At 47.1% G+C, this 14,998-nt stretch overlaps 1 protein-coding gene across 1 annotated transcript in view; it reads left to right on the forward strand.

The window, feature by feature from the left end:
- LOC142591509 (fatty acid synthase-like) overlaps positions 1 to 14,998 on the forward strand; it is a 238,068-nt gene that overhangs the window by 188,251 nt on the left and 34,819 nt on the right. The window contains exons 20-21 of the mRNA XM_075703832.1: positions 3,117 to 3,236; positions 14,589 to 14,944. Of these exons, the coding sequence (XP_075559947.1) occupies positions 3,117 to 3,236; positions 14,589 to 14,944 (476 nt within the window). The remainder of the gene's footprint in view (positions 1 to 3,116; positions 3,237 to 14,588; positions 14,945 to 14,998) is intronic.

The raw sequence follows: 14,998 nt of genomic DNA on the forward strand, positions 1-14,998 counted from the left end.
AGATAGATGAAAAATGTATAGGTAGGCCTCAACAGATAGAGTAGGTAAAGAATCTATAATATTAGTAGCAATAATAATCAAATTTCACACATTACCACTGATGTTCTTGTTACCCTGTGCGAGGTATTAACGAAGAAGAAAGTAGTTTAACTTTCAATTATGAAAGCAGGTATTTTAACTTTCCGGATGTTTTTTTCTTCCCGTAGTTCTGGCCTACCTTGCTGGTAATACTGCACTAATTTTTACGAACCATTTATTCGGACACTCTTGGCGCATTTCGGCCGTCGGCGTAGCCGTGAGGCTCCGTATAAATTCCAAGGGGGATAAAATCGTCGCCGCGCGCCGTATGCCGTATCTGCGAGTGAAAGCGCGCGAATCGTCGGCTCAATCTTGCGCGCGCGATAGAGGAAGGCGGGGCAGAAGCGCGCTTTCTCCTGTTGCGCGCGAGTCAGGTGATTGAGGCGAATGTGGAGATGGCGTTCTTCTTCGGCGGCTGCTGCTTACGGCGTGGCCGTGTGGGCGCCGTATATTGCAATGGACCTGCGACGTGGCCAAAGTGCGCGCCCGCGTGGGCCTCATCTTTAAAGCGATCTGCGACGTCGGCAGAATGCGGTAGTGCGGGCAGCTGCGTGTGGATTGTGCTTTGGTCGTTTCATTAGTGTTTAAGCGAGAGGTGCACGAGGGTAAATTCGTTCGCTGCTACTGCCGTGATCCCTCATTCCACCGTTTTGACCGAGATGTGTTCATGTTTACCTGAGCGCGTGACACCGTGCTTGTTAATTTATTTAGTTAGTGAATGCTTTTAAATTTGTACGACCGATATCACTACTATTCTTAGTTCGTATAGCTATCTATTACCTTCTATCGCAATCGGTGCTTCGCCTTCAGGGCGAAACTGCGACTTCATTTATTGAGTACACGATCAAGCCGTCTGTTGCAGGCTGCATTGTTCAAAGCAGTCCAAGCAAAAATCTCATATGACATTTATTCCACATTTCGAATGAGATCTTATGATCATGTGAGAACACATATATTACATATATGTTATGATATAATGATACAAGGTTACTGAATATGCGTTATATGTGCGATTTGAGATTTTTGACACGATAGCCATCTAAAGATGTTAGGCGCCCTTTGGTCTGTGTATTCCTTAATCATCATTAGCCGCAGTAGTGGCAGTAACAGAAGCCTATATTTATGTCAACTGTGGGACAAAAACGAGTGCAAACGATCTCCAATTATCGCTGTTTTGCGCTAGCTGACTGCAAGTGACACCGGAAAATTTCGAAGTTTCATCACTCTGCCTCAGTTTGTGCCGTACTCGAGAGCATTTCTTCCTTGGCACCCATTTTTCACACATTTAGTTCACTGGTTATCTGCCCTACCCATTGCATAAGCTGCCGAGCTTCATTTTTTGCATTAATAGCAGCTACAACTTTGGCTACCCTTCTGTGCTCTCTGACGCACACCGCTCTTTTGTTGTCTCTTCAAGTTAACGTAACATTTTTCTTGCTACACTTTATATTCTCAAAAACAAAAGAACGTTTTGACTTGCCTGTATCAACTTTCGCTGAAGTTTTTTTTCTTAACGTCGAAGTTTCTGCCCCATATGTTAGCTCCGGTAGGATGTTTTCATTGTTCTCGTTTGCTTTCAATGACAGCGGTAAGCTTGCACCCATGATTATGTAGTGCCTGCCATATGAGTTCAAAGCCTTTTTTTTTTCATCAGTAACCCGTTTGACTAATTGGCCTGGGTAAATGTACTTTTCGACACATTCTTTAGTCTAATTGCTGATGATTGTGGATTCTTATTGCCTTTCCTAACTATTGAACATCGGTGGGGGTGGATTGTAGCAACGCCTATATCAAGTGTTTTTGGGTGACTAGCCATCGTAATGGTAAATAATGAGGGAGATAACATACTTCCCGGTGGTACGCCGCGAACTATACCTGTCTTCAAAGTGTCGCCAAGATGCGCTATGAGGTGGCTATCATTGAGAAAGATGTGTATGAAATGCAAGAGCTTCCCCGTGACGCAGATATCTTGTAACTGGCTGATGATACCTGTTTGATACACTTAATACTTAACCTTGGAAACCTCCCTAAGAACAGCAAGTGTTGACAGGCCATCTGCAGTGCAATGTTATATGTAATTTATGCAGTCCAGCACATTGTCTAGAGGTCTTAGACGTTGCCGAAATCCAGCAAATAACGACGGTAGCGTCCGACACTGATCGAAGTACCAAGTGAGCATTGTGCACGTCACCTTCGGCAGTAGCTTCTCTACACAGGAGGTTAGGCCCACCTGTCTGGACGAATCAAGGCCTGCAGGATCTTTTCCAGGCTTCAGAACTGGTACCACTCATGCTACTTTCTATAAATGTGGAATATCTCCTCCGGTCCACATTTGATTTAAAAATACCAGCACATCATGTCGTCAGCCAACCGGTAGGATAGTGAGGATCTGATTGCTGATAAGGTCTGCTCCCAGCGCGCTGCGTTGTCGGATGTTGCCCGTAGCTAGTTCCAAGTCTCCGTGTGAAAGGAGCATTCATCAACGACAGCGATACCGGCGGAGGCAGGTTGATTGGGCCGGCTGAACTGCAGTTAGAGTTTACTTTTTTGTTCTGATTATTGAGCTTCAGCCCTGTTCTTACGTTAAAGTCATCAATCATTTGTTGCAATTTCTCCTCAGTGTTGCTTTTAGGACCATGTCATCTGTCAGCCCAAGGTTCTTGATGAATTCATCATTGATTCTCAGTCTTAATCCCCCTCCACTCTATACCTGGAACACTTCTAAGATTATAGTGAATCGCAAGGAATTGTGTTTACTTGCCTGACAACTCTCTTACTATGTATTTTCTACTTTATTTGTGGAGAAATAAAGTAGCAGTGATCTTCGTAGCTATTTCCACAGATATTCACGCACCATTGCACCCTACAGCAATTATCAATGTGCCTAAAGATAACAGAACGAACTGAATGCATAACTGATAAATAACGTGGTTGGTATCAAACTGCACTAAACAGTTCATTATTACCGGTTCTGTATGTTGTGAAGCAAGCCAGTGATCGTGGCTTCAGCAGTAATTTGAACTTTTTTCTCTCTGCAGCATCTGAGGAAAACAGAGAATTCCTCAAGCGGCGCTTTCCAGTGTTACAAGACCGCAACATTGCAAACTCACAAGACACGTCCTTCGAAGAACACATCATGTACGAGACTAAAGGGCGGGGTGAGTATATATCTCGACTGTCTTGTGAGAAACCGATATTGCTGCTTACGACTAAGCGTTCGGGCTCAAAAAATCGCGTCTGTAAACATTCACTACTACGCAGTCTTATGCTTTCAGATAGGAAGACTGGTCTAAAGCATCGGCTTGATCATATTGCGAAATAAATATTCTTGAACGATTTTAATAGGACCGTCTACGCATCTAATTTTCATGCGACGATTAAGTGGCTAACGATCCCAAGTCAGCACGAAATGAAAATCCTAATTTTATCTACATATATATAGGCACTGCATATATACATGCAGTGCAACGAAGTGACCAATGTTCGCGCTCGCGGGATTTGTACTATCACACAAACTGAGAAGGGACCATACGCTGCAGGATTATTATTGACAAATCGTAAACACCAGAGCAATGTGATAATGTTCACAGAAATAATGGATTAGAAGGAACGCCACAGATGGCAATTCTATGCTACATTTCTGTACGGCAATTCTGCTGCCAGCTTCAAACTAGATGTGGCGAACGACAAGAGCGAGCATTCTGGTTTCTTACTGGTGCTTCCCATTGAGGCACTCTATGCAATCCCAATGGGTCGGCACTTGGTGCACTCTCAGTGGCTTCTGCCGAATCTTTTAACGGGTTTAGCACTCGTAGGCTATCTTCTCCACTTTTCTGACAGCGTGTTTTTCTATGTATAAAGAAAAAATGTGGCCCGGTCCTGAAGATAACCTAATATGAAAATTTGACCACATCCCGGAGATGTGCACTCTAATCTTTTTGAAGAAAGTCTCACGATGACATTCAGTTTAAGATAAATGCTTTAAAATTTGACAGGCGCTGGGTTGAATTGAAACCACGTCCCACGCGCTCCTCAAGCACAGTAGCCTAGAGGTTTACGGCACTATGCGGCGAATACCGGCGGGGAGAGAGAGAATAGAGCGGTTTATCGTGTTCAATATTCCCGTAAACGCAAACACACTGTGCGTTTAACTCGATCAGCGCAGGCGCAAACGTGCACGGCTGCACGGCGCATCACCTGGTGTCGTAAAGCTCCACCAGACAAACATAGCTAATATTGCAATAACTAAGTCCATTTTGCTTTGCTGCACGTGGACATTTTTTGCAGCAACACGATTATTCCACTGTCTAAAATTTACCCCAGCAGCAAAGTAGAATACACTTGGTTGCTGCGTTATTAGATCTGCCTTTTAAAGCGAAAGGTTTACCAACCGCGTGGAGCCGAGTTTCACCGTCGCCAGCAATTCTATCTTCGTATGACCGCAGCTGCACCGTAGCCTTGCCAACGCATCACATGATTTGCCCACCGAGCTCCGCCGCCGCCGCCGGCTTGGCACATGCTCTTTCAGCAGCTGTGGTGCCCCCTCACCCCGTGATTCGCCGCGCGCCTGGCCGTCTTCTTTGAGCGTTGCGCGGGAGCTAGAGGCTTTAAGCCATTTGTTGTACATGCTGCCATCTAGTGAAAGCGGGGAGACATTATTCCCCGTGACTGCGCGTGCTCGGCGATCTTCTGGCAGCGCGTTCATCTTGAGGTAGAACACGATTAAACGACGAGAGACGAGAGACGATTAAACGTGTGCGTATGTGACTCCTAGTCTGGCCGTCTCACTCTTCCTTCCTGGCTACAACGGAGTGTCAGAAGAACAGGTTCTACCAGCGGATATCGGTCAGCAACAAGTCCAGCTCCACCAGGAAGTTCCATGTTGCGTCCGCTCCCCAATCAACTTGAGGTACGTCGAAACAGGACAAAAGCGGCAGCTATTCACAAGGGGGAAACAAGCTATCTTCATCCTCCAGTAAAAACAGCATGCAGAAACCGTGCCGTTGGTGCGGTCAAGAACGTCACCCTCATACTCTGCGCCTAGCACGCTCAGAAATCTGCAGAAATTGGCGGAAAAAGGTCATTACGCCTCCATATGCATGTCGCGGCGCCTCGACTGTGTCGAAACGCCACAAGAAAATTTAGAAGCAGCATTCCTCGGAGTAATGAAGACGTCGGATGCTGGAACGTGGGAGGCAACAGTCTTGATCCAAGGTCAGCCAGTAGATTTCAAAATTGACACTGGCGCCGACGAAACAGTCCTCCCGAAGCAAGTATTCCGGACGCTCAATGACCAACCTTCTTTCTCAGCTCCTCCTCGCCAGCTACATGGTACAAACGGAAAGCTTCTTGCAGCCGCAGTAGTTGCACAGCTCGAGCTCATCTACCGTGACCGTACGACTTCTCAGGATGTCTACGTCTCAGATGAATTCCGCACTCCGTTGCTAGGCAAGCCAGCGATCAAAGTACTGCACATGGTAACATTAGTAAACGCCATTGCTGAGAACGTGAAACCGAAAGAAGAATTTCCAGCGTTGTTCCAGGGACTCGGCAAGCTGCAGAGGCAACGCAAAATTGAGCTGAAAGCTCTCCAAGACGCATCCCAGTTCCTTTATACGAAAGGACAAAGTTGGAACTGCAAAGAATGCAGAAACTCGGCGTCATATCACCTGTGGACGAGCCGACTGAGCGGGGTTCACCAATGGTAGTCGTCCCAAAGCCCTCCGGAGACGTGAGAATCTGCGTGGACTTCACAGAACGGAACCGCCACGCTCTGAGAAAATCATCCTATCTTGTCCGTGGAGCACACTCTCGGACTTCTTCATGAAGCTGAAGTGTTCTCCAATCTCGACGCTAACTCTGGATTTGGCAAATTCCACTTTATGAGGGTCCTAAAAAGCTCACCAGGTTCATCTCACCTTTTGGACGCTTGTATTTCAACCGGTTACCGTTTCGAATTGCGTCTGCTCCTGAACACTTCCAGAAACAGATGTCATGACCCGCCGTGGTTGCTCAGTGGCTATGGTGTTGGGCTGCTGAGCACGATGCCGCGGGATCGAATCCCGGCCACGGCGGCTGCATTTCGATGGGGGCGAAATTCGAAAACACCCGTGTACTTAGATTTAGGCGCACGCTAAACAACCCCAGGTGGTCGAAATTTCCGGAGTCCTCCACTACGGCGTGCCTCATAATCAGAAAGTGGTTTTGGCACGTAAATCCCCGTAATTTATTTTTTTTAAACAGACGTCATGCATATTACATGGCGTCATAGGGTTGTCTGTCACATGGACGACATCCTTATGTGAGGTTCGAGTGAACATGAGCACATCGAGAGACTCAAAAATCTGCTGCTGCTACTCCTCAAGGCTGGAGGGAACATTGAATGAAACCAAATGCTTGTTTAATGTCCAGCGCCTCATGTTCCTTGGGCACTGGCTGGACCAAGACGGAATACGATCCGATTAAAAGAAAGTTGAAGCCATTATGAAAATGGAGAGCCCAAGAAACAGGACTGAGCTGCAGAGAATTATCGGAATATCAACATACCTCGCCAGATTCGTTCCTAATCTCCCTGGAGTCCTGCAAGCACTTAGTATTTTGCTATCAAAAAGCAAGAGTTTGCCTGGGAAGCTCCACGACAGCAGGTGTTCAACAGATTGAAGTCGGTGCTCTCGTCTCGCCCTGTCCTTGGAGTTTGCATTCAATCAAGAGAAACGTTCGTCACTGCAGATGCATCGTCCTTCGGACTTAACGCATTAATCCAGAAGAAGCGAACGGATAGCAAGTTTTTTTTTGTCATCGCTTATGCTTCAGTATAACTCTCAGAGACCGAGAAGCGTTGCTGTCAAATCGAGAAAGGGGCTCTCGCTTTATTCTGGGCATGTGACAAGTTTGGCGATTATCTTGTCGGCATGCTGTTCAAGCTGGAGATGGACCATAAGCCGTTGGGGCCCATCTTCACTTCAAAGAGCCTTGACGACCTGACACCCAGATTCCAGAGGCTAAAGATGAGAATGATGCGATACCAGTACGAGATTTCATACGTTCCAGGCAAAGGCCTTCTAGCCGCAGACAATCTTTACAGAGCACCTGTCCAAAAATTAGAAGACACAGAGCTCGAACAAAACGTGGAAGCTTTTCTATGCTCTTTGAAAATTTATTTTCCCATAAAGGAGCACTGCCTTCAATGGTTAAAGGCATACCAACAAACAGACCCTGTTTGTGCACAACTTTGTTGGTGGAGCAAGAAAAAAGAGTGGCCCTCCAGGCGAGATTTACCAGTAGACCTAAAGCCCTTCTACTAGCATCGACACCAGCTCACTCTGGAGGACGATTTACTCCTCCACGCTGCTCGATTTGTCGTCCCTGCCTCTTGCCAAAACGAAGTCCTACGACTTTTACGTGAAGAACACTTCGGCATAACGAAGGCACTTGCTCAAGCCTGAGATTCTGTCTGATGGCCCACTATAGGAGCTGTTGTCACGTCCCTGGTGAAGCAATGTCAGCAATGCGTCGAAACAACAAGTAACATTAAAATTCCACTTAAAGTTCCGAATTTACAGAAAGACCCTGCAAACGCATTGCAATGGACTTGTTTTGCTATAAAAGTCAGGGGTGGTTGAGAGCATCAGATTATTATTCAAGATGCCCTGAACTGGCTCGGCTCGAGAAGCTTACGTCCACAGCTGTGGTCAACCACTGCAAGTCATGTTTTGCACGCCACGGGATTCCCGAGGAAGTGGTTTCCGACAACGGCGCACAGTTTTCCTCGACTGAGTTTGCACTCTTCGCTCAGGACTACGCCTTCAAACACATTACCTCGAGCCCTCACTATCCCCAGAGCAATGGACTTGCTCAGGCTGCGCTAAAAATCAAGACTTCCATGACAAAGACGAATGACCCTTCGTTGACGCTTCTAGCTTACAGGTCGACTCCTTTGTAGAATGGGTATAGCCCTGCGGAACAATTGATGGGTCGTCGGCTAAGAACCAAGCTTCCTCTTAGTTGCAACAAGCTGGCTGACATCCCAACTGTCTGAACAAGAAAGCCTTCGAGAGTTAGAGGAACAGTACCGCTAACGCCAAAGGAAAGACTTCGACAGACCTTGCGGGGTCCGCGACCTGCCGGAGCTATTCTACGGAGACGACGTCTGGTTGACAGACCTGAAGTGCAAATCGACAGTACAAGCCCCAGCCGATGAGCCCCGGTCCTACTAGGTTAACACCAACACTAGTGTTGTACGCAGGAACAGGACCCAGCTAGTTTGCTATTCTCCTGCCAAAACCAACGCAGAAAGTGTGTGTATCAGTGACGGTGTAGCAGACGCACGTTCGTGTTGCCAATACATTTCCCACAAGCATACTAGAAATGGGAGGTGCGTGAAGCCGTCTGGCTGCAGCGAGCTTCACTTGCTTTGTTGGGGAGATGTTGTACATGCTGCCGTCTATTGAAAGCGAGGAGGCATAGTCCCCGTGACTGCACGTGGTCGGTGATCTGGCAGCGCGTGCTCTTCTTCCTCTTGAGATAGAACACGTCTCAGAGACCATTAACCTTGCGCGTATGGGACTCCTCGTCTGGCCGTCTCGCTCTTCCTTCATGGCTACAACAGTCGTCGCCAAGCGGTGTCTGAGCACGCCACGGCTATCGCCGGGCGAGCTGATTAATTGGAGGGGGTCCAGAATGCAACACGCGTCGCACAGTCGAGATCAATGTAGCGACCGTGTTCGTGCGCTTTCCGTTTGTGTTTCCACACTGCGGATGTTCGCGGCATCTCTTTGCGTCTCAAGCGCTTGCACTTTCCCTGTGGCACAGTAGGCGTCGCACCGTCGAACGATGCATGCCTGCCCAAGCCTAATCACAGCCATGTCTAGCCGCGAACCTACGTAAAGTCGTCATACCTGGCTTAACAATAATTGTATGCCTATGCATAATAATTACAGCTAAATCAAAGGTAAAGCAAGTGAAACAAAGATTTAGCGAGGCTAACGAAAGCTTTCGCTTTGCATATCCAGGGTTAGCTGAGCTAAGCCGCAGCCAGTTTTTTTCTGGTTTGGCTTGGTGCCACCAGGTGGCTGCACCGTGCAGACCATTCAGGCTTGCACGTCTGCTCATCCGGTAAAATGCCCAGTCCACTTGCGTTTACCGCAATACAGGGCGTGCCAGTGCTCTAATATTTCTCGGCGTTCACATGCACCGCCGCATCGGTGGCCATTTGTACGTCCTGGGCGCGCCGCTTGATTGCACAGCTTGTCCAGAGAACACATTTAGTGGGAAAAAAGCTGAGCGGAATGTGCCTAACAACAAGCCCGCAGCACCCGTTCAAATTCCAATACAACTAATCGAAACGTTAGTGCCGTTTCACTTTGTGGGTGCTGTGGTGCAGATGAAGCTGTGGGCCCTCGGTGCACCTAGACGGCTACACTGTCCGCGTCGCAGATTATATCTGAGGCAGGGCTTCAGTGGCCGCGCCGTACGCAGCAGCAGCGGTAGTAGAACACCCCTTTGTAAACATTCGCTTACTATTTAGATTAACAAGCATGTTGTCAGCGCGCACAGACAACGTAAACACTGGATTAGCGCGGCCGCTCGCTATCAAAACGCTGGCGTGAGAAATCCCGGCAGCAACAGCGAGCGAAGCGATCTTTGTGCTGTCTATCGCATCAACGCAAACTGAGCGGCGAGAACACAGCGCACGCAAAGCTATGAACCATCGGCCCACATAGACGCTGCCTCCAAATGCGATCGCTTTCAAGATGAAGCCCAAGCGACGACGCTCGGTCGAAGTACAACGCCCCCTTTCTCTTCCCCGGTGCCATGCGCGCGACGCAAGATGGGGCGTTCCCTCCCGTTTTTCGCTCTTGCGCATGCAAGATTAAGCTGCCATCGTCGGCTCATCATCGTGCGCTTGCGCTTGCGCACTCAGCGTACGCCCAGGCGAACCCGGTACGTCCCTGTCGCAAAGAAAACCTGTAGCAACTGCCAAATGAGGTAAACCCAGCGCGCCACCGCCTACCTTTCTCCTTCGCGACGCTTGGCCTTATTTCTCCTAGTCCACTTCGCGGAACGACACCTAGAGGTTGCTTTGCCGTGCACTCCACACTCCTATACTTTCCCTGGCATGTGACTCTCTTCCCCTCCGGGCGCCTTCCTGATCCGCTTTTTCCGCAGCTGCAAACAGACATTTGCAGATTGAGCTAGCTTGCCAAATAGGCTTGCGCGTAAAAGTTGGAGGACGCCTAAGCTTTACCTCTAAGAGTGGCGCGCGATAGCATTCGAGGGTCTCCGACTGCTGTTCAGCTTCCCGGCAGCTGCAGCTAATCCAAGCATAATGTTTTTCCGGCAAACGCTGGCGGGGAGCGCTCCGAACGGACGCTAGCTGTCTGGGTCTTTTTCTCTTAACCCCCACGGCAGGAGCGCTGTGGATGTGCGGAAGCGACCGCCAAACGGATGGTGTTGCAAGAAACCGAGTGGAGCGCGCCGCTCCAATAATGACAGACCTCAAACGGTAGCGGGAAAAGGGGTTTGAATTTGAGTTTACACGTTGCACAATTATGTTTTCTCGTATATTCAAATTGCAATCGCACGTTATCATGTGTGGAGGTAGTGTGTAAGTCGTACTTTAGAAATTTTCCGACGCTATTTACACTGACAAATTCAATTAGGTAAGTGACACCTATGCACCACTCGGAGGGTCTGCGTAACTTGGTATGCGTGGTTCGGAATGACTGTTCTCTATTGGGCAACGCAGCCAATGCCGCCAGCGGACTTTGTGCGACGCTGGGCGCTTAACGCTAGCGTGTTAACATCTGAGTCTAAGGAGCAAGACACCGCTGACTAATGCCATAGACCATGTGATTCAAACAACGAAAATTCCATTACGATGGCTGGAAAGCAAGATGAAACTCATCTTCCAAGGCAAATAGAATAATGTTAGTACGAGTTGGTACAGGCCACACACATGTACGTCGGTGTTACATGGAATGCAAACGTAAACCATAAAAGTGGAAATGCCGAAGTGGCTGGAGAAAAATGATAAAGTGGGAGAGCTATAGAATGAATTGCTACCAGCATACGTCTACAGGATATATAGCAGTACGTTAGTGTATAGTGATAGCAATTGTTCAGAATAGATCCCTATGAATATATAGCATTGTGATATATTAAAGCACCTTATACAAGGCATTGCGATGGGATGTACTAGGGCATAGATGACGATTTAGTGAAGCTATGGAGAGCGAAATGTATGGACAATCAGTGCAAATTGCCTGGAACTGAAGGAAATGCAATCAAATAGCAGAAATTCACCAAGGGCATTATTAGGGATTCCCTCTGTTCCCAAAGTTGTTCCAGCTTTATGTTAAATAGAGAGAAGAACTACGACAAAACAGTAAATTGGGTTGGCTAAAAGCAAGAACGTACAACAGCCAATGTTCGCAACAAGATGAGCCATACGTCTACTGTGGTGAAAATCCCGAAACCACTCAGCACATTCTAATGACATCCGAAGGCATTCACCCATTAAGACCCGAAGGTAATGTACACCTTCAAGAAGTAATTCGATTTAAAATGGATGGAAGCTTCAATGGTCTGCAGTCGAGATAAGTTAGAAACGTTCAGAATATTGATGGGAAAGGAAACCGGGGAGAGATTGATAGGACTGGCACCGATACGGTCGTATGTAACGGAACAGAGTAGATAGAGAAGATTTTGGAAGAGCAAATGATTAAGGCGATGCATAAAAAAATTCAAAAATGAAAAGCATCTATAGCATACATGATTAAATCAAGCTGGCTAGGTGGACGAGGAGAATTAGCGCAAAAGAAACGACAACCCACATGGGAATGAACGATAATGAAAAGTGCTACACTCACCATTGTTTAATGGCAGGAAGGGTTTCACCTATATATAACCTTTTCAATTATGCGCGCAATAAGAACAGGCGGAAACATCGGAGGCAGAACACGTATAGGTCGAAGGCGGTTGCGCAAGTTGAACTCCGAGTTAAAAATTCCGACCTGCGGCTCACTTATACACCGCTTTCTCTTATTTTTAATGAAAAAGGCTTCCAATGCAAGTCCATAACAATCGTTGCCGCTCCTACCCAGGAGAGTAGGGTCCTTTTGTCCTATAGTGGTATCCTATAGAAAAAGGTCCAGTGGCTTGAAGTGGACGATCCCTTCCATGTGGAGAATTCATCTGAGGTTGCGAAAGTTGTGGAAGTAATGGTGGTAATAATTAAGGTTTCTCTGTTGATGGAAACGATCGTCTGTACTCAATCGCGCAGGATAGGGCTTCCGTTTCATTAAGAGAGTGTGTTGAAAGCAGTGACGGAACTCTTCAGAACTCTTCAAGCTTTCAGTGGACAACGTTTTAACTTAAGTTGAGTTTTACTTAAGGGTCACTTTTGTTCAGTTTAAGAAGCAGCCTTTTTGGCAGCGTCGAGGGTAATATGGGTATGTATTGGCTCATGTGTTGCTCAGATTTTCTTTGTTGCTCAGATTTCTTTTTGTCTCTCTATCTTACGTCATTGGGGCGTTCTTAATGGGGGTATTGAAAAGGTTTTTTTTCTATTGTTGATGTCATTTAGGTGCTTTTAAGCGAAGCGAGTGGTGTTACATCGCCTTATATCATACTAGAAGATTTTAGCTTTACGGCCAAGTACTTTTTTTGAGCATGAGCTACCTGAAGCAACGGGACTGTACTTTTTAGATTTAATTATTTCGTATGGTGGGAAGTCCAAGTCTTCTCGGCTTGTGAGCTGCGTGTTTTAAAGCAACTATTACCATGCGATTCCGCGCACTCCAAGGCGGTGAAACAAACAGTAGGTACGGTCTCCTTGGAGTCGGCTCTTCGCTAGTCGTGCTCACACGAAAAGCGGTCTAGCTTTACTAGTCAAGTAGGCCGACGGTCGGCAGCTGACTTCCCGTTGCTGGTCGTGAATGCTTTAGCCGAGACACTATAGCAAACAAGTAACGAGTGGATCACAAAGGGCAAGAACAGAGGGCGAATGTCTGAAGTTTATGATGGAAGTTCTACCACATGTTCACAAAGTGTCACACACTCCTACAAATGTTGCCATCCATCATGGTGAGCCTCTTGTTTTCTTTTTTTCTACCACCAACATCCATTCTAAGCTGGGCCCTCGAATTTGCGGTGAAAGTAGATGAGGTTGCCGTAAAAGGCAGGGGAAGCCCTTCGTCAAGTGCTCTAGAGGTGTGGTTTGTGTCTTCGCGTTGTCTTGCAGTGAGTTCTATGTTGGTTGAACGGAACGTTGCGTCAAGGCCATCTTAAGGGAGCATGCGCAAAAAGTAAGCAAGAAAGATAAAAAGGGCCTAGATATGGTGGCCCACATTCCTACATGTGACTGTCATGCTCGTTCTTTACCACCGTTCCGGGCACAAGCGGTAACGCTTCTTGTAGACTTGCATTGGAAGCCTTGTTTTTTTTCTCAAAAAGAAGAAATATCGTTGTGTGAGTGAGCCGTTGATAGCTCTTCTTAGTGTTTGAATTCTCGCGCAATCATTTTAGACCTACGTGTGTTATATATCGATGTTTCTGTATAGTTCTATTGTGTGCATGCGTGAAAATATTATACATAAGTAATGCAAGACGTACTACCCGAAGAAATAATTCTTGTGGGGTGTACATTTCAAAGGCTGTGCAAAGAAATTGTCGTCATCATCATCATAACGTGGTAGAGTAGCCCGCCTGCTGAGACACCTCATATATTACGCATTTTGGTGGTGGCAGTACGGTGTGTCGTTATATTGCTTCACTGCTAAGCGTATTAACGTTGACATTGATCGGGAGATGGATTAGGCCTCAATTTTGCACGCATCGCCTACCTACTTCTATCTGCGCAAGTACAGTGCGAATTGTTTTAGGTAATGTGTTCTTAGGCAAACGATACATCAAGCTGAGATGACGCATCGCACTTCTGTTGTCCAAGTCAGTTTATGTGGTATGTTTATCTGGATAGTAAGCATTGTTCTTTTGAAGGTTTTCTATTTATATTCTCACGGTTTTCTGGAAAGATGGGTTTCGTATGGGGAGTCGACGTTTTCTTCTGTGTGTTTATATACTGGTCAACACAATAAAACTATTAATAATAATCGTAATTATGGGGTTTTAAGTGCCAAAACCACTTTCTGATTGTGAGGCACGCCGTAGTGGAGGACTCCAGAAATTTCGACCAACAGGGGTTCTTTAACGTGCACCTATATCTAAGTACAAGCGTGTTTTCGCATTTCGCCCCCATCGAAATGCGGCCGACGTGGCCGGGATAATAAAACTATTTGTTATCACTCAAACCTACCTCTATTTCGTCCGCGTTGTCCTGTGTTTTCGCTCAATTCCATTGTGTTATATTAAAGCTCGGATTCTACTCGCGCCACCAGATAGTCGCGTCAACGTAGTGCTGTATATATTTAGACACGACTGCGTTTCCCGCGTCCAGAATGAGGCAGCGCATTTCTCATCGATGTATTTGTACACTTCTCTCTCCCTTTCAGGTGTTGATGTGGTGCTGAACTCGTTGTCCGAAGAGAAACTGCAAGCCAGCGTGCGCTGCTTGGCAACGCATGGCCGCTTCATGGAGATCGGCAAGTTCGACTTGTTCGAGAACAATTATTTAGGCATGTCTGTGTTTCACCAAAACGTAAACTTCCATGGGGTCATGCTGGACAGCTTGCTGCTCGATAACACGGCTGCTCTGGCTCACAGGCGCCGTGTCGCAGACCTTGTCAGCCAAGGAATCAAATCTGGGGTGGTGCAGCCGCTGGATGTCATCAGCTTCACCCGACAGCAGGCTAAAGAGGCCTTCCACTTTGCTGCCTCTGGGAAAGAAACGAGCAAGGCCGTGATTCAGGTAAACCATGCTCCAACAGCACCTGGGTCGGAATGTTAGCGAACGGTCTTGTGG

Source organism: Dermacentor variabilis, chromosome 8 (assembly GCF_050947875.1).
Source record: "Dermacentor variabilis isolate Ectoservices chromosome 8, ASM5094787v1, whole genome shotgun sequence".
Lineage (NCBI taxonomy): Eukaryota > Metazoa > Arthropoda > Arachnida > Ixodida > Ixodidae > Dermacentor > Dermacentor variabilis.